Here is a 26,638-nt window from a genome sequence, read left to right as displayed (position 1 = left end):
GACAAGGACATTAACCACACTGCACCCCCCCCCATGACCTCCTCTCTGACAAGGACATTAACCACACTGCATCACCCCCCCACCATGACCTCCTCTCTGACAAGGACATTAACCACACTGCACCCCCCACCATGACCTCCTCTCTGACAAGGACATTAACCACACTGCATCACCCCCCCCCCCACCATGACCTCCTCTCTGACAAGGACACTAACCACACTGCATCACCCCCCCACCATGACCTCCTCTCTGACAAGGACATTAACCACACTGCATCCCCCCCCCCACCATGACCTCCTCTCTGTCAAGGACATTAACCACACTGCATCATCCCCCCACCACCACCACCATGAACTCATCTACTCAGACTGACCTGTTAAAGGCCCCTGCTCCAAGTACAGTCACACTGGGAGCCAGGGCTTCACCACAAGGGTACCGGGGAGACAACTTCATCTGTAGAACACTGGGAGCATTCAGCTGGGGAGAGCCATGGCACCATTCACACCTGCCTAGAAGTGTCTCCTGGTAGAACATTAGATGTAAGTTCTTTCTGAGCCGTTACTCCTCTTCTCCTCCAGACTGCCCAGAAAGGGTGCTCATAGCACCCGTTCTTTCTTCTACCTCACGTCCCCAAGGAGCTCCTTCCTAGAAGTACAACTTTCCTTTCTCCACGTCTTCAAAACCTGTGCCAAGCTTGGTCAGAGCAGCCCCTCCCGCCAGGGCATGTCCTTGCTGTCCACATGCCAAATAAAGAACTGGTGCTTGTTTGCCATGCTGGACCTGTCAGTAAAGATGGCTGTGTTCTGCTGTCTTAGGGAGCATCCCCAAGAATGGAGCAAGGCCAACCCATTTTTTTTAAAGATGTATTAATTTATTTAAAAATCAGAGTTACAGAGAGAGAGAGAGAGAGAGAGAGAGAGAGAGAGAAAGATCGTCCATCTGCTGGTTCACTCCCCAGGTGGCTACAATGACAAGGGCTGGGGCAAGGCCGAAGCCAGGAGCTTCTTCTGGGTCTCCCTTGTGGGTGCCGGGACCCAAACACTTGCACTATCTTGCACTGCTTTTCCCAGGCCATTAGCAGGGAACTGGATCAAAGTAGAGCAGCCAGAACATGAACCAGTGCCCGTAAGTGATGCTGGTATTGCAGAGAACAGCTTTACCACTACGATACAATGCCCGCCCTCCCTAAAACTGCTTTCAATAGCCAAAATTTATAAATAATCTAAATCTACACAGTAGTCAGTATTTACAAAAACCTAACATTGTTGGGTCTGGCACTGTGGCATAGTAGGCTAAGCATCCACCCGCGGTACCAGCATCCCATATAGGTGCTGGTTCACGTCCCAGTGGCTCTTCTTCCGATCCAGCTCTCTGCTGTGGCCTGGGAAAGCAGTAGAAGATGGCCCAAGTGCTTGGGCCCTGCACCTATGTGGGAGACCTGGAAGAAGCTCCTGGATCCCAGCTTCAGATTGGCCCAGCTCTGACCGTTGCAGCAATTTGAGGGGTGAACCAGTGGATGGAAGACCTTTCTGTCTCTCCCTCTCTCTGTCTGTAACTTTAACTCTCAAATAAATGAATAAAATTTAAAAAACAAAAACAAAACCTAACCATTGGGAGTGGCTGATTTGCATAGCATTCATTTTTAACTTGACTGTATTATCCAAATCTTCCTTAACAGTCAGCAGTTACATTTAGAATTTAAAAGCCCTTTCAAAAAATTTATAAATTTTGGTTTATTCATGAATATGCTTACTCAAAAGGATATTCAAAAGACTCTATTAAAATCTACCCCTCACAATATGTATCTAAATCCTACAATCCCAATGTAAAAGTTTTCACCTTTTTTGAACTAAAGACACAGTGAAAGAATTAAGGAGATTGAAAACTTTAACAAAACTGAAATTTAGAACTGACATTGGGGGCCAGAGCAGTGGCATAGTGGGTAAAGCTGGCATCTACAGTGTCGACATCCCATATGGGAGCCGGGTTGAGTCCCAGCTGCTCCACATCCAATCCAGCTCTCTGCTATGGCCTGGGAAAGCAGCAGAAGATGGCCCAAGTCCTTGGGCCTCTGCACCTATGTGGGACACCTGGAAGAAGCTCTTGACTCCTGGCTTCGGATGAGTGCAGCTCTGGCCATTGTGGCCATCTGGGAGTCAACCAGCAGATGGAAGACTTCTCTCTCTCTCTCTCTCTCTCTCTCTTTGCCTCTCCTTCTCTCTCTGTGTAACAGGAAAGAACGGAGGGAGGGAGGGAGAAAGGGAAGGAAAGGAAGGAAGGGAAGGAAGAGAAAGAAACTGACACTGGGGTAGCAATGCAGTACAGTGGGTGAAACTGCTGCCCGTGGCACTGGAATCCCATATGAGCACTGTTCGTGTCCCAGCTGCTCCACTTCAGATCCAGTAGGGGCCTGGGAAAGGCAGCAGAATATGGTCCAAGTGTTTGGGCTGCTGCCACCCACGTGGGAGACAGAGACGAAGCTCCTGGCTCCTGGTTTCGGTCTGGCCCCGCTCCAGCTGTTGCAGTCATTTGGGGGATGAACCGGCAGATGGAAGATCGATCAACTGATCTCTCTCTCTCTACCCCCCTCACTTTCAAATAAATAAACAAATCTTAAAAAAAAAAAAAAAAAAAAAACCTTAAAAAACTGGCATAATTTATAGCCACTTTAGACAAGTTTATGTTGAACATGTGTAACATTTGTTGTTGATTATGATGTTTGTAGTAATTTGGGAAAAATAAGGACTTCAGAAGAAATGTAACCTAATATTATGGAATGGTTTCTGGGAGGATGTAAGATGTGTATTCTGTTCGTAATGAAAACACAGGAACAAGACTTGCCAGTCTGCACAGATTCTGCATGCGAGCTTTGGGTTTCGGTTGATCAATTTCTCCTCCCTGTTATTAACATAACTGAGGAGTAAAATAATCCTCTGAATGAACAGAAAAGAGGCATGAAATATTACCCATCAAAACTCTGTAAAATTCAAGCTTTTTCCTTAGTGTGAAGTCTCCTGATCAGTTTCCCAATAATTAAAAACTTATGCAGTGGTTAAACATAAAAGCAAAGGAAAAAGGACTTCCTCAATGATAAAACGCCTCTCTTATATGTAAAAACACTCCCCCCCAACCTGGGATTAAACCTCTAATCTCTAATTAGAGAAAGCTATCAGCGTAGCGATGGCCTGGATCTTTACTGTATACAACTGCCCCCAACATCAAATGCTCTAAATGATAAGCCTTTCCTTTCCCACGAAGGGCAGCTTCACTATCGTCATCTCTGTAGTAAGAAGAACTGTTTTCTTTCCAGGCACTCAGCAGATTTTCCAATGCCATTCCAAAATTTTCTTTACAAAGAAATCTTTATGGGGGGGAACCACCAAATTGGTTTAGAATTAAGTAAGAAATGTTAAAACAGTGATTATAAAAAGTTGAGAGTAAAGCAAAAAGCTATTAAATATTAATATAAGTACAAAATACTTTAAAATATATATTTGATAACATATGATGTGATGAAAATATTAACATAATCAGACAGATAATAAATTTGTCCATTTTATAAAAGCTATAAATAGTAGGACATAACAATATTACCTTCCCTCAACTAAATGAATTTGCCACAATACATCAGCATTCAAGCTATTCTGAGGTATTTTGGGGGGCTGGTACTATGGCACAGTGGGTTAAACTGCCGCCTGTAGTGCCAGCATCCCATATGGGCACCAGTTTAAGTACTAGGTGCTCCACTTCCAATGCAGCTCCCTGCTAACATGCCTGGGAAAGAAGCAGGGGATGGACCAAGTCCCTGAGTCCCTGCACCCATGCGGGAGACCCAGAAAAAGCTCCTGGCTCCTGGCTTCAGCCTGGCCCAGCCCAGCCATTGTAGCCATCTGAGAGAACCAATGGATGGAAAATCTCTGTCTCTCCCTGTAACTCTGCTTTTCAAGTAAATAAATAAGATCTTAAAGAAAAATATTCGGAGGTATTTTTAAATAATACTTAGATCCTTATAAAATGCAGATGATATGATACAATTTTAAGTTCTTTTTCTCATATTACACAACACATAAATCTGAAATCTATTTGCAGAATTAATCACTACTTAAAAATGAAGTCTTGGCCTGGCGCCGTGGTTCACTTGGTTAATCCTCCGCCTGCGGCGCCAGCATCCCATATGGGCGCCGGATTCTGTCCCGGTTGCCCCTCTTCCAGTCCAGCTCTCTGCTGTGGCCAGGGAGTGCAGTGGAGGATGGCCCAAGTGTTTGGGCCCTGCACCCGCATGGGAGACCAGGAGAAGCACCTGGCTCCTGGCTTCAGATTGGCACAGCACCAGCCGTAGCGGCCATTTGGGGAGTGAACCAACAGAAGGAAGACCTTTCTGTCTCTCTCTCTCACTGTCTATAACTCCACCTGTCAAATAAAAAAAATTTTTTAAAAATGAAGTCTTAAATTGAGAAATGGCAAAAGTATAATTTTGATAAATCTATAAGATTTTCTCTCAAGAAACTAAAACAAACTAAGTAAACACTATATTAAGGATGACTTTTTAAGGAAAGCAAAATGAACTATTAAGAAGAACGAGGATGGGTACCCACTGCCATAGACAGCTATGCAGAGGAGACCCCCCCCAACTCGTAGCTCAGTAAATGGCGATCAGTACGTAGGAAGGAAGGTCTTCAACTAGCTTGTAGGCAGAATTCAGAAGAGGTCTTGCCTCTCCTAAGTAACGATGTCAGGTTGCACACAGGCCTCCTTACAAACACAATCCCCTCTGCAGGAGACCAAGCAGAAGCTCCCTAGGGCGTGCTCCTCCATACTTCTTATGTGTCTTCAGGCCCAGGCTCCTGGACCAGTAATTTTAAATTATGTTAATTTTTAAGATTTAACCGTTTTTAGCATTGTGCCATTATCACTTCACACATAAATATCATATTCATTATGTACTTTTTTTCTTGAAAACAGAGGCCACTACTCTAACAACAATAAATGGGGAAACTAAAAGGCCAAAAAAGGAAAAGATCCGAAGTTCACAGATTTCAAAGCACTTCAATTTAACAAACACTGGAACACCTACTACTACCTGACTTTGAAGGCCGCATGCAACACCTTGCACATGCCACTTGATGATTTAAGTGTCGTTACCTAAGTAGCAATAACTTACTTCACACATTTGTGAAGGTCAAAGGAGGTGAAATGTAAGCATGTGTATAGCAGGGTAAAAACCCAATGAAGGGCTATTAACCTTAATATTATTAATTAATACAAATTAATACAGTAAATGTGCTTCCATTCTCAGGAGATAAAATTAAAAATTTGCTTTCAAAAATTTAATGCCTAACTCAGCAAAAGAGCTTCACATTTGCTCATTAATGTCGTTAGTAAATTTCATGATAGTGGGTGCTGTAATTGAGAAATAAATTATTCAATGCCTAGTTCAAAAGTACTCATTAAGGTGAAAGTGCAATCACATTTCTAATCCTCCTCTTGCTCATTTTAACTCTCGCTATAATTCTGTGTTCTGAGAAGTTTTCTCCCATAGGCAACATAAAAATTCAGGAAGCAACAGCTAAAGTTGTTAAGATTCCACCGTAACTTCCAATTCAAACAGAAAGAAATATTCACAAGTACTCACAACATTCAACAGCTGTTTAAGCTTCTCCACATACTGTACTACTATTTTCTGCATTTTAAGATCTTATACTGATAGAATGATTCAGGGTTCTATAATATAATAAAAGCATTATTTTTAAAAAATAAAAATTCAAGCTAACATTTGTTTTTAAAGTATTAGTAGGCACTATGAAAATAATGAAATGTAAAATGCAAAAAATCCCCTTTCCGCCTTTAATAATGAATTCAGTTACATACATGGTAAAATTACAAAAATCATCATTCACATTTCATCAGTCACATCCAGTAACACTGTGTTTGCACTAAAACACGAATCCACATAAAAAAGAAATAATACTCTGATGAAAAGGCCACAGAGTTTTGAGACTTAACATCAAAATAAGAGTGACTTTAAAAGGCACACATGGCTTCTACGTTTCTACAGAAATAGATGCTGTTATCAGAGAAGGGCAGTGGCAAACACCCAGCACACAAGACCTCTGAAGAGGGTGCATGTCCACGGACCCTCCTCCTCTCACACTTGATGGACTGCTCTGCGCTTCTCAGGAAGGTGTGCACGCGCACACACACACACGTGAGCACTGAAGCACACTAACAAAGCTGGAATCCCAAAGCGAAGACACGAGTCCGTCAACCAGCACTCACATGTGCCCGACTCCAGCACTATGAACACGAGCTTAGTGGTGCTCACTGATGTACCCAGAAGATCCCGGACCCTCTCAGAACAAAAAGGTGGGCTGTCCTTTCACACCCTAAGGCTCCTGGACAGTTAAGTCATAATGGTCTTTGGAAGAAAGCAGGACTACAAAAGACAAATCAACCAAAAACTTAACTGTATTTCTTTGTTGGTTATTAACATATTCATTAAATCCCCATTTTGTGGAAGGAACTTCCTACCATGGTGTGATCTGGTTACAGAGATAGAGTTAAGACTCAGGGTGAGTACTTGGTTTAGTGGTCGACATCACTGGGAAATCCGCCTTTCAGACAGGAGCACCTGAGTTCACGTTCCATCTCCACTTCTGACTTAAACTTCCTGATAAACGTGCAACCTGATTTTTTGAAAAAATAAACAAAATTGACACCCCATTGGCACAACTAACTAAAAAAAGAAAAGACCCAAATCAATAAAATCAGAGATGAAAAAGGAAACGTAACAACAGACACCACAGGAATAAAAAGAATCATCAGAAATTACTACAAGGACTTGTATGCCAACAAACAGGGAAACCTATCAGAAATGGATAGATTCCTGGACACATGAAAACTACCTAAATTGAACCAGGAAGACATAGAAAACCTAAACAGACCCATAACTGAGACAGAAATTGAAACAGTAATAAAGGCCCTCCCAACAAAGAAAAGCCCAGGACCAGATGGATTCACTGCTGAATTCGACCAGACATTTAAAGAAGAACTAACTCCACTTCTTCTCAAACTATTCAGAACAATCGAAGAAGAGGGAATCCTCCCAAATTCTTTCTATGAAGCCAGCATCACCTTAATTCCTAAGCCGGAAAAAGATGCAGCACTGAAAGAGAATTACAGACCAATATCCCTGATGAACATAGATGCAAAAATCCTCAATAAAATTCTCGCCAATAGAATGCAACAACACATCAGAAAGATCATCCACCCAGACCAAGTGGGATTTATCCCTGGTATGCAGGGATGGTTTAATGTGCGCAAGACAATCAATGTGATACACCACATTAACAGACTGCAGAAGAAAAACCACATGATTATCTCAATAGATGCCGAGAAAGCATTTGATAAAATACAACACCCGTTCATGATGAAAACTATAAGCAAACTGGCTTTGGAAGGAACATTCCTCAATACAATCAAAGCAATCTATGAAAAACCCACAGCCAACATCCTATTGAATGGGGAAAAGTTGGAAGCATTTCCACTGAGATCTGGTACCAGACAGGGATGCCCACTCTCACCACTGCTATTCAATATAGTTCTGGAGGTTCTAGCCAGAGCTATTAGGCAAGAAAAAGAAATTAAAGGGATACAAATTGGGAAGGAAGAACTCAAACTATCCCTCTTTGCAGATGACATGATTCTTTATTTAGGGGACCCAAAGAACTCTACTAAGAGACTATTGGAACTCATAGAAGATGTTGGCAAAGTAGCAGGGTATAAAATCAATGCACAAAAATCAACAGCCTTTGTATACACAGGCAATGCCACGGCAGAGGAAGAACTTCTAAGATCAATCCCATTCACAATAGCTACAAAAACAATCAAATACCTTGGAATAAACTTAACCAAGGACGTTAAAGATCTCTACGATGAAAATTACAAAACCTTAAAGAAAGAAATAGAAGAGGATACCAAGAAATGGAAAAATCTTCCATGCTCATGGATTGGAAGAATCAATATCATCAAAATGTCCATTCTCCCAAAAGCAATTTATAAATTCAATGCAATACCAATCAAGATACCAAAGACCTTCTTCTCAGATCTGGAAAAATTGGTGCTGAAATTTATATGGAGGCACAAGAGACCTCGAATAGCTAAAGCAATCTTGTACAACAAAAACAAAGCTGGAGGCATCACAATACCAGATTTCAGGACATACTACAGGGCAGTTGTAATCAAAACAGCATGGTACTGGTACAGAAACAGATGGATAGACCAATGGAACAGAATTGAAACACCAGAAATCAACCCAAACATCTACAGCCAACTTATATTTGATCAAGGATCTAAAACCAATTCCTGGAGCAAGGACAGTCTATTCAATAAATGGTGCTGGGAAAATTGGATTTCCACGTGCAGAATCATGAAGCAAGACCCCTACCTTACACCTTACACAAAAATCCACTCAACATGGATTAAAGACCTAAATCTACGACCTGACACCATCAAGTTACTAGAGAACATTGGAGAAACCCTTCAAGATATTGGCACAGGCAAAGAGTTTCTGGAAAAGACCCGGGAGGCAAAGGCAGTCAAAGCCAAAATCAACTATTGGGATTGCATCAAATTGAGAAGTTTCTGTACTGCAAAAGAAACAGTCAGGAGAGTGAAGAGACAACCAGCAGAATGGGAAAAAATATTTGCAAACTATGCAACAGATAGAGGGTTAATAACCAGAATCTACAAAGAGATCAAGAAACTCCACAAAAACAAAACCAACAACCCACTTAAGAGATGGGCCAAGGACCTCAATAGACATTTTTCAAAAGAGGAAATCCAAATGGCCAACAGGCACATGAAAAAATGTTCAAGGTCATTAGCAATCAGGGAAATGCAAATCAAAACCACAATGAGGTTTCACCTCACCCCGGTTAGAATGGCTCACATGCAGAAATCTACCAACAACAGATGCTGGCGAGGATGTGGGGAAAAAGGGACACTAACCCACTGTTGGTGGGAATGCAAACTGGTCAAGCCACTATGGAAGTCAGTCTGGAGATTCCTCAGAAACCTGAAGATAACCCTACCATTCAACCCAGCCATCCCACTCCTTGGAATTTACCCAAAGGAAATGAAATTGGCAAACAAAAAAGAAGTCTGCACATTAATGTTTATTGCAGCTCAATTCACAATAGCTAAGACCTGGAACCAACCTAAATGCCCATCAACGGTAGACTGGATAAAGAAATTATGGGATATGTACTCTTTAGAATACTATACCGCAGTAAGAAACAACGAAATCCAGTCATTTGCAACAAAATGGAGGAATCTGGAACACATCATGTTGAGTGAAATAAGCCAGTCCCAAAGGGACAAATACCATATGTTCTCCCTGATCGGTGACAACTGACTGAACACCAAAAAGGAAACCTCCAGAAGTGAAATTGACACTATGGGAAATGGTGACTTGATCAGCATAGCCCTGACTGTTAATGAACACTTAATACATTATCCCTCTTAGTAGTTTTTTTGTCTGTTCTACTTAATATGACTGGTTTAATTCTGTAATTAATACACAGTTATTCTTAAGTGTTGAAAATTAACTGAAATGTGATCCCTGTTAAACATAAGAGTGGGAATAAGAGAGGGAAGAGATGTATAATTTGGGACATGCTCAAGCTGACTTGCCCCAAATGGTAGAGTTAGAAACATTCCAGGGGATTCCAATTCAATCCCATCAAGGTGGTATGTACCAATGCCATCTCACTATTCCAAGTGATCAATTTCAGTTCACAATTGATCATAATGAAAGGACTAAGAGTCAAAGGGAGCACATAAACAAGTCTAGTACCTGCTAACACTAACCGATAGAATAAATAAAGGGGAGAGTGACCCAACATGGGAAGTGAGATACTCAGCAGACTCATAGAATGGCAGATGTCCTAAATAGCACTCTGGCCTCAGAATCAGCCCTAAAGGCACTCGGATCTGGCTGAAAAGCCCATGAGAGTATTTAAGGCATGGAAAGCCAAGACACTCTGGCAAAAGATCTCTGTGAGTGAGATCCCAGTGGAAAGAACAGGTCTTCAAAGGAGGAGGTACCTTTCTCTGAAGGGAGGAGAGTACCTCCACTTTGACTATGACCTTGTCTAAACAAGATAAGAGTCGGAGAACTCAGAGGGCTTCCATAGCCTTGGAAACTCATGACTGGAGCATAGGGAGATTACTGATGCCATAGACAGGAGTGTCAGTTGGTAAAGTCAACAACAGAAGTCACTGTGCACTTACTCCTCATGTAGGATCTCTGTCCTTAATGTGCTGTGCATTGAGATTTAATGCTATAACGAGTACTCAAACAATATATTTCACTTTGTGTTTCTATGGGGCTGCAAACTGTTGAAATCTTTACTCAATGTATACTAAACTGATCCTCTGTAAAAAAAAAAAAAAAAAAATTATCAACTCCCAACTTGACTCTCACTGGGATTAAACATGACAATAGGTCTGATCTGATTTCATCATAATTTTTTTTTTATTTATTTATTTATTTATTTTTTTTTGACAGGCAGAGTGGACAGTGAGAGAGAGAGACAGAGAGAAAGGTCTTCCTTTGCCGTTGGTTCACCCTCCAATGGCCGCCGCGGCCGGCGCGCTGCGGCCGGCGCACCGCGCTGATCCGATGGCAGGAGCCAGGAGCCAGGTGCTTTTCCTGGTCTCCCATGGGGTGCAGGGCCCAAGCACCTGGGCCATCCTCCACTGCACTCCCTGGCCACAGCAGAGGGCTGGCCTGGAAGAGGGGCAACCGGGACAGAATCCGGCGCCCCGACCGGGACTAGAACCCGGTGTGCCGGCGCCGCTAGGCGGAGGATTAGCCTACTGAGCCGCGGCGCCGGCCTGATTTCATCATAATTTTTAAAAAATCCTCTATTATTTTTCACTTTATGTTTCTGTGTGGGAGCAAACTGTTGAAATCCTTACTTAATGTATACTAAGCTGATCTTCTGTATATTAAGATAATCGAAAATGAATCTTGATGTGAATGGAAGGGGAGAGGGAGTGGGAAAGGGGAGGGTTGTGGGTGGGTGGGACGGTATGTGGGGGAAGCCATTGTAATCCATAAATTGTACTTTGGAAATTTATATTCATTAAATAAAAGTTAAAAAAAAAAAAAAAAAACGTGCAACCTGAGACAGAAGATGACGGCTCAAGTACTTGGGTCCCTGCCACCCACATGGGAACACTGGGTTGAGTTCTGCAGACCTTCTCTTTGTAATAATACTAATAATGATGATGATGATGATGAAACTAAGATCCCCATCTCCTAAGGGGAGTAACTTTTAAAGGTCTGGTTACCATGTACTGTTTGTGTATTTTAAAGGACACAATCAGCATACAAACACACACACAGTACAGACGGACCATCTAAGACACCACCCTTTGCATTTCCTCAGCTCTTCTTCTTGCTTCTTTCTTGCAGTTGTTTCTTTTGTTTTTTTTTTTTTTTTTTTTTTGTGCGTGTGTGTGTGTGTGTGTGTTTTGTTTTGTTTTGTTGTTGTTGTTGTTTTGACAGGCAGAGTGGACAGTGAGAGAGAGAGACAGAGAAAAGGGTCTTCCTTTTTCCATTGGTTCACCCTCCAATGGCCGCTGCGGCCGGCGCACCATGCTGATTCGATGGCAGGAGCCAGGTACTTATCCTGGTCTCCCATGGGGTGCAGGGCCCAAGCACTTGGGCCATCCTCCACTGCACTCCCTGGCCACAGCAGAGAGCTGGCCTGGAAGAGGGGCAACCGGGACAGAATCCGGCGCCCCGACCGGGACTAGAACCCGGTGTGCCGGCGCCGCAAGGCAGAGGATTAGCCTAGTGATTGTTTTGTTTTTTTGTAATAAAGATTTACTTATTATTTGAAAGACAGAGCCACAGAGAAAGAGGGAGAGTCAGAGAGAGATCTTCTGTCTACTGGCTCAGTCTCCAGCTGGATGCAATGGGCAGGACTGGGCCAGGCCAAAGCCAGGAGCCAGGAGTTTCCCACATGTGGATGCAGGTCCCAAGCTCTTGGGCCATTTCCCACTGCTTCCCCAGGTGCATCACAGAGAGCTGGATCAGAAGAGGAGCAGCCAGGACCTGAACCAATGTCTTTATGGGATGCCCGCACTCACAGGCATCCCAACCCACCACAACACGACAATGGCCCTCTGTTGTAGTTCTTCACACTGACTCTAACACACCATTGTGAGCTAGTCATATGTATTTGTATTTCTTTTATTTATTTCTATGGCCTAATGGCCCTGGCTAAATCTCCCAGTACTAAAATGAGTGAGGGTGGTGAGAATGGACACCCCTGTCTGGCTCCAGATCTAGAGGAAATGCATGCAGCTTATCCTCATTCAGAATGATGCTGGGTGCGGGTCTGTCATGCGCAGGCTCTATTAGGTTGAGGTCCCTACTGTACACAACTTGTTTAAGGTTTCTGTCTTGAATGGATACTGCATTTATGAAATGTTTCTGCTGTGTCTAATGAGATGACCGTTATATGGTTTTTATCCTTCGTCTAGTTGGTGTGATAAGTTCTGTTTATTCATTTGCATCTGTTGACCCATCCCACTCAGGGATTTTTGATATGTTTCTGGATTTGATTTGTTAGCATTTTATGCAGAATTTTTCATCTATGTTCATGAGGATTTACTGATCTATGGTTTTCTTTGTTGTTTCCTGGTCTGAGTTTCCATTCAAGATAATGCTGGCCCCACCAAATGCATTTGGAAAGCCCCACCCCCTTTCAATTTGTGGAGTCGCTGGAGAAGTGGTGCTCCCCCCTAAAGCTTTACCTGTTAAGCAGTGAAGCCAGCTGACCCTCAGCTTTGCTGGAAAACCCTTCTCCACTTACTCAGTCTCACTGCTTACTGCTCTGTTCACATTTTCTCAGTCCTCATTGTTCAATTCTGTAAATTTCATGTACCTAGAACCTTACTCATTCCTTCTAGGTTTTCCAGTTTGTTGGCATATTGTGGGTCATAAAAGCCCTAATGATCCTCTCCTATGTCTGTGGTATCAGCAGAATTCCCTTTTTCATCTCTTATTTTATCAATTTAAGTCTTTTCAACCCAACTTTCCATTTCACTAATCTTTTGTAATGTGTTTGTGTTTTCTTTTTTTCATTTATTTAGTTCTGCTCTAATTTTTATCATTTCTTTCTTCCACAATTTTGGACTTTGCTTGTCTTTTTCCTACTGGGTACCTGAGGTACACTGTTAGGTGTTTATTTGATATCTTTCTGGGTTTTTGTTTGTTTGTTACAAATTTATCTATCTGAAAGAATGACAAAGAAGACAATGGAGAGGAGGTGGGGAGAGGGAGACAGGTAGAAGAAAGAGGAGGAAGAGAGAGGAAGAGAGGGAGGAAAGAGAGAAAAAGGGAGAGGGAGAGCGAGAGGAAGAAGGAAGGAGACAGGAAGAGAGAGGGGGAAAGAATGAGACAGAGAGAGCATGTGATTAAGAGGAAGAGAGAGAGATCTTTCATCCACTGGTTCTCTCCCCAGATGGCCACAACAGCTAGACCTGGACCAGGCCAAAGTCAGAAGCCAGGAACTCTATGCAGGTCTCCCACATGGGTGGTAGGGACCCAAGCACCTGAGCCACCTGCCCCTGGGCCTTCCCAGGCATATAAGCTTGGAGCTGGGTCAGACGCGCAGTAGCCAGGGTTTGAACTAGCCCTCTGATAACGGAAGCATACTAGCACAAAAAGCAGGGCTTCACCTACCACTCCACAGTGCTGGCCTTGCTGGTTAGCTTAGGTCTTCCATCCACTGGTTCACTCCCCAGATGGCCACAGTAGCCAGAGCTGGGCCAATCTGAAGCCAGGAGCCAGGAGTTTCTTTGAGGTCTCCCACCTCCAAGGGTCCCAAGCACTTCAGCCATCTTTCACTGCTTTCCCAGGCCTTTAGCAGAAAGCTGGATTAGAAGAGGAGCCAGGACATGGACTGGTACCCATATAGGATGCCAGAGCCACAAGCAGAGGCTTAGTCTACTAGGTCACAGCGCTGGTCCCTGCTGGTCAGTTTTTTTTTATGAAATCACCTATTAATTTCCCTCTTAGTACTGCTTATGCTGTATCTTATAAGCTTTGATATGCTGTGCTTTCATTTTCACTACTTTCAAGGAAGATTTAAGTCTCCCACTTAATTACTTCAATAACCCATTTTCATTCAAGAGCATGTTATTCAGTTTCCAAGTATCTGTGTAATTGCTAAAGAACCTTTTGTTGTTGATTTATAATTTTATTTCACTGTGGCAAGAAATCATGCGGTACATGACGGGCTGGTGCTGTGGCATAGTAGGCAAAGCCTCTGCCTGCAGCGCCGGCATCCCATATGAACTGCAGCTCATGTGTTGGCAGCTCCACTTCCGACCCAGCTCTCTGCTGTGGCCTGGGAAGGCAGTAGAAGACGGACCAAGAGCTTGGGCCCCTGCATTCATGTTGGGGGACCCAGAAGAAGCTCCTGGCTCCAGATCAGCCCAGCTCCAGCTGTTGCAGCCATATGGGGAGTGGACCAGTGACCAGTGGATGGAAGACCTTTCTCTCTGTCTCTCCCTCTCCCTGTATGTAACTCTATCTTTCAAATAAATAAATAAAATTTTTAAAAAAGAAAAGATATGATATAATTTCAAATTTGCTGAGTCTGTCAAGACTAGTTTGGCAGCCTAACCTAAAATGTAGTCTAACCGTGAGAGTATTCTACGTGCTGATGGGTGTTCTTCACCTGTCAGAATGTTCCGCAAGTGTCTGTGAGGTTCACTTGTTCTATCGCACAGTTTAACTCTGACGTTTCCTGCTTCATTTTTGGTCTGGATGATCTGAACACTGACAAAGTGAGGTGCTGAACTGCCCGGCTGCTACCGTGCTGGACGCTCATCTCTCTATGGACCTAATCATGTTTGCTTTATAAAACCGGGTGCTCCAGGTTTAGGTTACACATACATTTATAACCATCATGTCTCCTTATCTGCAGCTTGCAGCTGTTTCCCTTCAAAACTTGGAATATCCCATTCCATTCCCTCCTGGCCTGTAAGGTTTTTGATGAAATTATGTTGTCCATCTAATTTGGCGTTTCTGAAAAATAACCTGGTGTTTTTCTCTTGCAAACTTCAGAATTCTTTCTCCCTCTCCCTCTCCCTCTCCCTCCCCCCTCCCCCCCCGTACTTTTCAGAGTTTGACTATAATACACCATGGTGAGGATCTTATCTTATTTGAAATCCTATGGGCCTCCTCTACTTGGATGTGCTTGTACAGTTTTCTCCAGGTTGGTATTTTTCAGGTATTTTCTCACTCAAAGTGCCTGGACTCCCTGCTCCTGCTTTACCAGTTACACAAACAGTTCACTTAATGATGTCCCAAAGATCCCCAGTGCTACCTTCATTCTTCTTTCTTCTTTTCTTTTTTCTCTCCCCTCACCCAGGGAAGAAGGCGTTTGACTTGGATGTTTCTCTGTCTTCAGTTTCAGACGGTCTTTCTTCTACTTGATCTGGTCTGCTGTCAAGGCTTGCCACTGTGGTTCTTATTTGACTTGAGCTCTTCATCTCCAGGATTCGTTTTGTTCTTTATCAAGATCTCTATCTCTTTGCAGAACTCCTCATGCAAATCAGTCTTTAATTTACTAATTTTATTTAAACTCCATATGTATTTGTGTCTGAGTATCTTTGCAATCATTCTTTTGAATTCTTTATCAGGCATTGCATCAATCTCACTTTCTTTGTAGTCTGCTATTAAAGTGTTACTCTGTTCCCTTTGGGACATTACATTACCTTGTTTTTTCATATTCCTTGTGTCTCTATGTTGATTTCTGTATATCTGGCAGATTTGTTGTTTCTATCACTTTTTTAAAGAGTAGCTTTTTGGATTAAATACATTTTTGTGAATTACATCTTCCAGTCCAGTTTAGTAGATGATCTTGGTTGCAGTTCCAGCTGGATGCTGTAGTGTAGTCTCCGATACCCTCTTTTGTTGAAGTGGATGGTAGCAGTGGTGCGGGTTTAGGGCACTTCTAGAGCTCAGTGAGTAGCTTAAATGTCTGGTATACAGTACTCCAGTCACTGTCCACATGAGAGACAGAAGATGTACAACCAGTCAGAATGGGCGGGGCAGAGGGCCCTCGATCATGACTGTGCAAGGAACCAAAGCCATGGAACCCACAGCAGGGGGTATAGACCCCTGGCCTCTGCCCATGCAAGGGCCTGGAGCTGCAGGACCAAGCAGCACCAGAAGGGGCATGGGATGCAGATCCTAGGTCACTGACAGCAAAAGGGTCCAAAGCCTGAGGACTCACTGGTGCCAGGAAGGGCAGAGTGTGTAGACCCCAGGTTCTGGCCATGCCAGGGCCAGAACCAGCAGGAGAAGCAGGTGTGCAGCATGTGGGGCAGGCAGAGCCCTCAGCAATGTTCACGCTGCAGCCTGAAGCAGCAACACCACATTGGGTGCAGACATCAGCGCTTGTGTGTGGGCTCAAAGCTGCAAAAGCAGTGATGGCGTTGCAAGCAGGCTGAGTACACACAGAGTCCTGAGCACTGTCCCGAGAGCATGCACTGGTTAGCAGTGCTGTGCATCCTGGGCAGGGGTCACAGGAACCCTGACTAGGAGCTCTCGGGGTGTGTGGTCCCAGCAGCAGCCATCAGTACCCGGTCAGGAGTTGGCTGGGGAAGCCACACCTGTGCACTGATACGCTATTTCAGTGCTAAGTTCACTGTTGCTCTCTAGGTCTAGTTGGAGTCATGAGGGTGTCTGTCTTTGCATGCGTATGTCTGTGGGACACAGATATGCAGATGTCTCGGTCCTCCAGGGCACTGCAGATTCCACCAGTGACTCCTTCCTCACGCTGAGCCACAGAGCTGCAGGTTGAGTCCTGGGGCCTATGGGTACATCGTGTAAGTTCCTTCTCTGAGTCGAGTGACAGGGGGGAGAGCCAGGCTGCACTCCTCGCTATGCCCCAGATGTGTGGTACGGTGCGTCCCTCCCGTAAGGCCTCGTGCAGACAGGCTCTGCTGACACCTGCCTGCTCACCCTCCCTGCAGGGTGGTGCTGGGCCAGGTTCTCAGGGGCAGGTGGGCTTTGTCGCTGCTGCTGCTGCTGCTGGTGTCCCAGGTCTGTGTCCTGCTGGACTCACTGCTCCAGAGGCAGCTCCCGTGTGCTGCTCTGGTCCCTCTTTGTGGAAGAGGAGCAACCACCAGCCCTCCAGGAGACATCTTGGAAACTGAGGGTACTGAATATCACACACCAAGCCTATCTCTGAAAATAGTGACCCCCAAAAATCATGCAACGGAAGTTTTGTTACGTATCCTCAAAAGCAGTAATGGCAACTGTGAGACATACTGACAGTATTCCTCAATTCTTATAACCATTAAAATTCCAGCACAAGTTTGCAGACAGCCCTAAACATCTGCATGAAGTTATCCACCACTAACATAGTAAAGCAAACCATTAAAACTCTAAGTTTTCTTAAAATACATAATGCTTGGATCATAAAATGAGATTAATTCCTTATCTAATTTTACAACATGCCAGCGTATCATCTGGGAACACTCTACAGTTCACACCTTTATTTAAGTCTCTACACACGAATCACCTGTCCAGCCTCACTTTGTAACCACTTGGTCCTTCTTTCCGGTCTCCAGCCCTCGATCCCACACCCACCCCTCCATACACACCGCCCTGCAGCACCTCCTGTCACCAGAACGACATTTCTAATCCTCAGCTGCCATGCAAGAGCCACTGTGCAGAAGTCCCACCCCAGACAACCACGGGCACTGTCAGTGACTTGAATATACTTATTTCTCTTCCCCTTGAAATAAAAGGGTGCCTGGGAAGATTACATCTTCTATTTCCAGCACTTTAGGAGGGGGCAAACACAGTGTCTGGCTTTTTTAAATTGGAACTCCAACTGTATTTTCCCATCAACACTCTGTTACAGATGGCTGTTTCACTCTGGTGCTATTTATATTACTCTGTTATACTGTGAATTAAATCAACTTTTCAGAGCTGGAACAGAAACCCCAATGATATCCATTAAGTTATGTCTCAGAGGAAAGAGTTAAGAATTAAAATACTGACAATGATGGTTCACTGACTATGGTATTGCTCTGCGCTAAGCAGTTTACAAATATCATAATCTAATCAACACAAAGAAGTAGGCTTTTATCACTATTTTACACAGAATAACAAAACCAAGGCTCAGAAGTCCAGGGCTGGAATCCAATTCAGTTCTATCTTTTCCTATTCTGTATTCTTAGCCACCACACTTCACTGTCTTCTATGTATATTTCACATCTTAAGTATCCTTGTATAATACAATCTTATTTCATGAATGGTTGACTGCTGCATGTGTGTGCTGTACTTGCAAAGAGCCATGCAATAAACATGCTTATTTGAGGGCAGGCATTTGGAGCAGCAGTTAAGAGGCTAGCTGGGATGGCCACATCCCATACCGAAGTGCCTGGGTATGCGTTCCTGTTTTCCTTCTGATTCCAGCTTCCTGCTAATGAGCAGGGTGGCAGGTGGCAGGTAATGACTCGCTGCCACCCATGGAAGAAACCTGCATTGAGTTATGGGCTCCTGGCTTCAGCATGGCCAATACCAGCTGTTGTAGATAGTTACAGGCATTCAGATGGAATCCCTCTGTCAGTCTGTGTCTGTCTCTTTCAAATAAAATGACACTAAATCTTTAAAAAATTTTAAACACTTATTTTGATTTTTTAATTCATGCATTTAAAATTTTTTGTATATTTGAAAAGTTCATCTACAAACATAATTTGAGCATTACTAGAAATTCCTTAACACAAACTCATATCATTGCACTAACAGTAAGATACACACAGAGAGTCTTCACAGGTTCATAGAAAAATGTGTACTATGAAAAAAACCATGCATGAGTTCCAATTTTTTGCACCAAAATAAACTCATAATGTCTTCTTATATCTCACAAGATCTAGTTTAAGGCACTAAGGAGAGTTTAAAAAATCAGTCTGAAAAGACATTCCCAATGTGAGCAAGACGAATTCTGCTGAAATTGGAAATTAAGTACAAATAGAAAACTTATGGTGAAGCTTGGTGGAAGAACGGTGAACTCGCTGATGGGCCAATGCCCCAGAGAAACCAGCAGTCTAAAAAGGGACAACCATCTGAGACGGGTGAGAGGACGCTGGAGACAAAGCCCAGCAGGGCACCCGCAGGAAGTCCAGAGGAAAGCCATGACAGCAGAAGACTTTTAAAGGCTGCCATATTCTTTTTTTTTATTTTTATTTTTTTATTTTTGACAGGCAGAGTGGACAGTGAGAGAGAGAGACAGAGACAAAGGTCTTCCTTTGCCGTTGGTTCACCCTCCAATGGCCGCCGCGGCCGGCGCACCGCGCTGATCCGATGGCAGGAGCCAGGTGCTTCTCCTGGTCTCCCATGGGGTGCAGGGCCCAAGGACTTGGGCCATCCTCCACTGCACTCCCTGGCCACAGCAGAGAGCTGGCCTGGAAGAGGGGCAACCGGGACAGAATCCGGCGCCCCGACCGGGACTAGAACCCGGTGTGCCGGCGCCGCAAGGCGGAGGATTAGCCTAGTGAGCCACGGCGCCGGCAAGGCTGCCATATTCTGTGCTTAAAGATACATAGTACCATGACACCTGCCTTAATTCAATGATGCTGTAACAAGTTCACGTCTGGGTAAGAAACACGAGTGACACAAGTGAAGGGCTCTGAGTGAATGAGGCCTGGAATTATTAATTTTACCGAGGTATACATGGAAAGGGGAAACTGTAAGTCCCAATACTTTAAATGATCCCCTTAACATAAGCACCGGATGTTTCCGTAGTACAAAATTCAGTTATTGTCTTTTTGATGAACAAAAGCCCTAAAACCAGATAATTTTAGGATGAAGACGATTAAGTACATTTCAGCAGACAGAAATTATATTTACACTTAAAGTTTAATTTTTAACTTTTTTGACTCATAATAAGTTTAAAATGGCCATTAAAACGTGTATATTATCACAATGTAGTGTCAGCACTAAGCAAAACGTATCATCAGTAATGCAATACAGATAAAGTCATACATACAGCATGTGTTCTATTATTTCTGGCTTCTTCTACCCAACAGGTTGTTTAATGAACCTATGGTTCTTCTCTTCTCATTGATTACAGTACTCATTGCATCACCCTCATGTAATTCTGCACTGATGGGCACTTGAGAACGTCCTGTATCGAGAATCTCATGAAGAGTACTGCTATCAACATTCCTGTTCATGTTTATTAGTGAACTTACGCCTTCATTTTGGCATAATGATTGGCTGCATACCCAGATGTGGATTTTCTTGACTGTGCTAAGTACATTTATGTCATTCTGAGCAGATACTGACAAACAGTTTCCCAGAGTGGATTAGTGAAGCCCAATTTTTACAATCATTAGCAAATATTTAAAAACATGTTAAAGGAAAATATTAAGGTATGATGCCCGCCACACTGAAAGACAGGAAGCACCAAGTCTACAGCTCTCACTCCTTCCTAAATTCACTTCACTGAGTGCCTAAGATGTGTCATGTATGACACATTTGGAGATCCTAAGATTTAGTAAGAAAGACAAGATCTCCACCTTATACAGCTTACATTTTAACAGAGAGACAAATAATAAAACATAAATAATAGATGAGTCAACAAATAGACAAAAAAAGACTAAGTGTTTTTAAAACACAGCAATTAAGACACCGTTTGAGACGTCCACATCCCGTATCAGAAAGTCTGGGTGAGTCCAGTTTCCACTTCCAACGCCAGCTTCCTGCTAAGGTGCACCCTGGAAGGCAGAAAATGGTGACTCAGGGACTCGAGCCCCTATCACCCACTTGGGTCACCCAGATTCAGTTCCCAGCTTCTGTGGCATTTAGAGGGTCAACAAGCAAACGGAAGATCTTTCTCTGTCTGCCTCAGTTTGTCAGGCATGCTCTCTCTCTCTCTCCCTGTGTATATAATTAATAAATTAAAAAGAAGAAAGTGGAGTAAGGTTAGAAAATGTAACAGCAGGAAACAGGATTCTAGTTTAGATAAAACGCACAGAGCAGGTATCTCTGGTAGGTGAAATCAAGTTCTGGAGTATGGCGGTGGTCAGAGATGCGAAGAGGCAGCATTCAGATATGGTAAAAACGAGATGGCACACGCAAAACAGAGGTGCCAATGGACAGATGTGGGCACAGGCTCTCTGCCCTAGAGAACATTCATAAAGGCTGAGTGAAAACCAGTATCTAGTATGACCTAGTACCCATCAACAGATTAGACAGTTGTCAAACAATTGAGCACATTTTCTATACCAATACCTAGGTTGCAGTACAAATCTTTTTTCTGTCATTATCTGTATAATCAGTCAATAACTTTAAATAACTAGCAATCTTCCTAGAAAAAGATTAATATAAGCATGTCTGAAAACCTATGTTTGTGTGCATATGTATTATATACACATAATTTTAACAGCATCAAGTACTTCCGTTTAACTAAGTAGATAACAGTATAAAAAGTTATTTTTCTAATTAATATGTCACCAATTCTGTGATGAGTAGCTAACAATATCTCAAGGATGACTGCTAAAGAGATATATTCAAAGACAACTTTTAAGGACATATGAACACATTCTTTAAGAGATGCCTTAAGGAAGTTACTTTAAAATGTTTCAACAGCATACTTGGGCTCCAGGTAACATTTCACTCCATGCAACCAAGCACAATTGGATTTTTAATGTTGGCCTATTTTCTTAGTTTTAATTATAATTTAAGACAACCAGGAGGCAGATAATATGGGTTTCAATTCAGTAACACTACTACATTCTAGCCATATGAATAGACAATTTTTTTATTCTCCTACTCCTTTTCTTCATAAAATAAGAATGACAAAGTATATCTTTAGAACTAAAAATCACAAGGGGTATTCTACAGCTTCTCTTTCTACCTGCCCAGAAGTACTATTTTTAAATCTATCTTAACTGACAGATCTGATGCACAGACTGGCAATTTATATCATCAGTGTTCAATTAAGATAATTTTTTTCTCTTATAAAATAATGGAAACATTAAGTGCTGGGTTTCCAAAGGCTAGAAATGTACTTAATCAGAAAGCGTTATTTTTTTTTTGAAAGGCAGAGTCAGTGAGAGAGACAGAGAGAGAGAAAGGTCTTCCTTCCATTGGTTCACCCCCCAAATGGCCGCTATGGCCAGAACTAAGCGAATCCGAAGCCAGGAGCCAGGTGTTTCTCCTGGTCTCCCATGGGGTGCAGGGCCCAAGCACCTGGGCCATCCTCCACTGCACTCCCTGGCCAAGCAGAGAGCTGGCCTGGAAGAGGGGCAACCGGGACAGAATCCGGCGCCCCGACCGGGACCAGAACCCGGTGTGCCGGCGCTGCAGGCGGAGGATTAGCCTAGTGAGCTGCGGCGCTGGCCAGAAAGCATTATATTTAATCCATTCTTTTTGCAAAGGTCAGAAGAAAACAAAATTAAAATTAAAATGTCCATGCAAGGGGCGGGCTTTCCAAGGGGCTAAGGCTTTGTCCAGGCCACCGCACCCGTGCTGGAGTGCCCAGAGCGCCGGGTGCAGGCCCAGCTCTCTCCCGAATCCAGTCCTGCTTAAACACCCCGGGAAGCAGCAGGTGATGGCACAATACTTGGGTCCCTGACACCTGCTCTGGGAGACCAGGAAGCTTCCAAGAAGTAACAGAATTTCAGGAGATTTGAAAGAAAATAGAAAAGATGGACAGAGGTAAGTAGGACTGGAAAAGAGTTCTGAAAATGAAACATTTATAACTGAACAGAGTTGGTCAAATCCCTTTGCAACATGGCTAGGGACAGCAGCCAGTGTACTCCTTTTCCTAACATCAGTGTTAGATGTTGTACATGTATTACATCATTTACTCCACGCATTACCCCATTTAATGCAATGTTAGGTAGGCACTTTCACAAGGAAGAAAGTGAAACAAGTGATGAACTGATCTGTACAGCTGGTGAGTAATACAGGCCAGAGTCCAGCCCTGTCAGTGAACCCAGGAGCCCACTTTCTCATCGGCCATCTCTACTACACCTTAACTCCCTAACAACAGGGGCTACCGGAGACTCTTATTCCTGGAGATCTGCATACTGGACAGCCCACAGCAGATACTCATGAAAAAGCAGCCAAATGAAAGAATGGGAAGGGAAGCAGTGCTAAAGGTGGGAGCATAACAGGGAAAAAACTATGGATTTTTCTCCTCTGTGATACTGCAATGTGCTGAAATCAACCTCACTTTTTCATCATCTTACATTTTTCAAAGGTATCAAATAGAATACCATTTAGTGCCAAATGGCAAATGTTTTACTCAGTGACGGACACATACGTGACAGTGATCCCATAACGTTATACAGGGCAGCTGGCAAATTCCTATTGCCTGAAAAGGGGGCACCAGAGAAAGCAGCCGCAGCAAGAAGAACCTGCACGGAAATCCACATTAGCAGAGGCTTCCACAGACTGCAGAGAGTTCCTCAGAAAGTGTGCAGACGAGGACCTGCCTAACACAGAAAGTTTCCACCAACAGAGAGGAACGGTGCTACCAGCACATCCACATGAATGAAGGAAGCAAGCCCAGCGCTGACCAGGACATACTCCTCAGAGGGACCTCCTCAAGCACAGCCGCAGGGCGGTCCTTAGGAGTTCAGAAGAGCCTGGCACAGGAGAGGCCGAAGCTGCATGCCCTGACCGCTCTGAGGTCCACCTGGGACAGATGCAGAGGGGGAAGACACTGTTGATGACCTGACCGCCTGCAGGCCGGGCTAATACCTGCGTGTCTTAGTTCTTAATGAAAATGTTTTTAAAAAATGAAAGAAGTAAAAATTTTTCGAAGGCAAAATCTGCTTACAATATAGGGATAGAACTGCTTTGCAATGTGCTTGTGTTTTAAGCTAAGTTTTGTTACAAGAAGAGGGAATTCCAAGACTGCTGACGAGGGAAAAGAGGTGCTTATTCTGAGCAGGGGGAGGTAACAGAGAAACACGGAGGAAGCGCGTTCCCAGGAGACAGCGGAGCACTGCCGTGGAAATTCTACAGAAGGGGGCACTGTGGAGCAGCGTGGAAGTGCCTGCCTGAGCACAGCAGCAAACAAGGACCCCACCCAGGGCTCCCGCAGCCAGGGGCTGGAGGAGACACTGCTTTGGAGATTATTCGAAAGGATCAGAGAGTTTGGTAATGCTGCAGGATATATTTCAACAACCATCAACAGCCTTTGCATACACAGACAATGCCACCACCAAGACAGAACTTTTAACATCAGCCCCATTCACAACAGCTTAAACAAAAGTTAAATACCTTGGAATAAATTTAACCAAGGAGGTGAAAGAGCTCTCCAGTGAAAATTACTAAACATTAAAGAAAGAAATAGTCGTCACGTCACTACAATAAGGAAAAATCTTCCATGTTCATGGATTGGAAGAATTAGTATCATCAAAATGTCCATAACTACCCACAGCAATTTGCACATTCAACGGATCCCAAACAAAAAACGAAAGACATTCTTCTCAGATCTAGAAAAAAACAACTATGCTAGAACTCATACAGAAACGCAAGAGAAACTGAAGAGCCAAAGCAATCTTAAAAAACAGAAACAGAGCCAGAGACATCACAACACCAGATTTCAAGCACACACTAAGGGCGGTTATAATAAGGCAGCCTGGTACTGGTGCAAAGACAGATATGCAGGCCAGTGGAACAGAACAGAAATTAATTTACACATCTACAAACTCCAGAATGTAATTCACACATCTACAAGCAACTAATCTTGGACAAAGAAACTAAAATCAATCCCTTGAGAGAGGACAGTCTCTTCAACAAATGGTTCTGGGATAATGGGATCTCTGCATGCAATAGTATCAAATAAGCAGCCCACCTTACACAAAAATCAACTCAAAATGAATCAAGGATCTAAATCTACAACATGATACCACCAAATTACTAGAGGAGAACATTGGAGAAACTCTGCAATATATTGGCACAGGCAAAGAGTTCTTGGAAAACACCCAGAAACACAGCAATCAAAGCAAAAATAGACAAATGGGTTACATCAAACTAGGAAGCTTCTGCACTACAAAGGAAACACTCAACCAAGTGAAGAGGCAACTGACAAAATGGGAAAAATATCTGCAAACTATGCAACTGATCAAGGATTGATACCAAGAATCTATAAGGAGCTCAAGAAACTCAACAACAATAACAAAACAAACAATCCAGTTAGGAAATGGGCAAAGAACTTGAATAGGCATATTTTTTTCAAAAGAGAAAATCCAAATGGCCAACAGACATAGGAAAAAATGCTCAGGATCACTAGCCATCAGGGAAATGCAAAACAAAACCACAATGAGCTTTCACCTCACCCCAATCAGAACAGATACCATACAGAAATCAACAAACAAGAAATGCTGGTGGGGATGTGGGGGGAAATGTACCCTAATATACTGTTGGTGGGAATGCAAACATGTACAGCCATTGTGGAAGACAGATCTATCCTATAGCCCGGCTATCTCACTCCTGGGAATTTATCCAAATTACATTAAATCAGCATATCAAAGACTTATCTGTACCCCCACGTTTACTGCAGCTCAATTCATTAAAGCTAAGATATGCAATCAACTCAGATGTCCATCAACCAACGACTGGATAAAGAAAATGTGGTGTATATACACTGTGGAATACTACTCAGCCATAATAAAGAATGAAATCCTGTCTTTTGCAACAAAATGGATTCAACTGAAAATCATTATACTTAATGAAATAATCCAGTTCCAAAAAGACAAATATCATATGTTTTCCCTGCTCTGTGGCAACAAATAAAGTACCAACAAATGCAGTACATGAATGGAAATGACATTTCGAGGTTTGATTATAGTTTACAGCTCCAGTCTACTATTGAGGAACAGTTTTTTTCTCTTCTTGATGTCTGATGAATGCTTTAAGTGGATGGTTAAGCTTATGATTATAAAACAAACTGGAAGTACATCACTGTAAAATCAGAAGAGTAACACAGGAATCAGGAGGGAGGGTAGTGTGGGAAGTGTCACTATGCTCCTAAATCTATATATATGAAATACATAAAATCTGTTCATCTTATATAAAGTAAAAATTACTAAAAAATAAGTCAAAAAGCAAAACCTTTTACAGTTTATAAAATAACAAATCATAACAAGCTAAGGTTAATTTATTTAGAGGGAAATATTGTTCTATAATTTGTCTATCTCAAGTGTACAGAGTTTCTGTAGTCTACAGTAGTGTAAAGCCATATTCTACGCCTTCACATCCACTCACCATTCATTCACTGGCTCACCAGTCCTGTAAGCTCCATTCAGGGTAAGCGTGCTATACAGGTGTACCATTTTTATCTGTGTTTTGATATGTTCACATATACAGAAAAACATACTATTATGTTACAAGTACATACAGTGTTCAGTGAAGTAGCATGTTGTACAGATTTGTGGCCAAGGAACAAAAGGCCATACCATGTAGCCTAGACTTGGCTACACCATCTAGGTTTGTGTAACTACACTCTATGACATTTGCCCAGCCATGAAGATACCCAAGGAAGCATTTCTCAGAACATATCCCTAAAGGTAGGCA

General features: G+C 43.0%; 1 protein-coding gene across 8 annotated transcripts in view; it reads right to left on the bottom strand.

Moving 5' to 3' along the window:
• COMMD10 (COMM domain containing 10) overlaps window positions 1-26,638 on the bottom strand; it is a 206,857-nt gene that overhangs the window by 71,063 nt on the left and 109,156 nt on the right. The window contains exon 6 of one of the 8 annotated variants that reach the window (XM_008254923.4): window positions 19,942-20,820. The exons of the other annotated variants lie outside the window; for them this stretch is intronic. Within the exon in view, the coding sequence (XP_008253145.3) occupies window positions 20,809-20,820 (12 nt within the window). The 3' untranslated portion in view covers window positions 19,942-20,808. Of the gene's footprint in view, window positions 1-19,941; window positions 20,821-26,638 lie in introns of those variants that run through there. 8 annotated transcript variants of the gene reach the window in all.

The sequence above is a fragment of the Oryctolagus cuniculus genome, chromosome 6 (assembly GCF_964237555.1).
Source record: "Oryctolagus cuniculus chromosome 6, mOryCun1.1, whole genome shotgun sequence".
NCBI classification, from domain to species: Eukaryota; Metazoa; Chordata; class Mammalia; order Lagomorpha; family Leporidae; genus Oryctolagus; species Oryctolagus cuniculus.
This window is presented reverse-complemented; position numbering and strand designations above follow the sequence as displayed.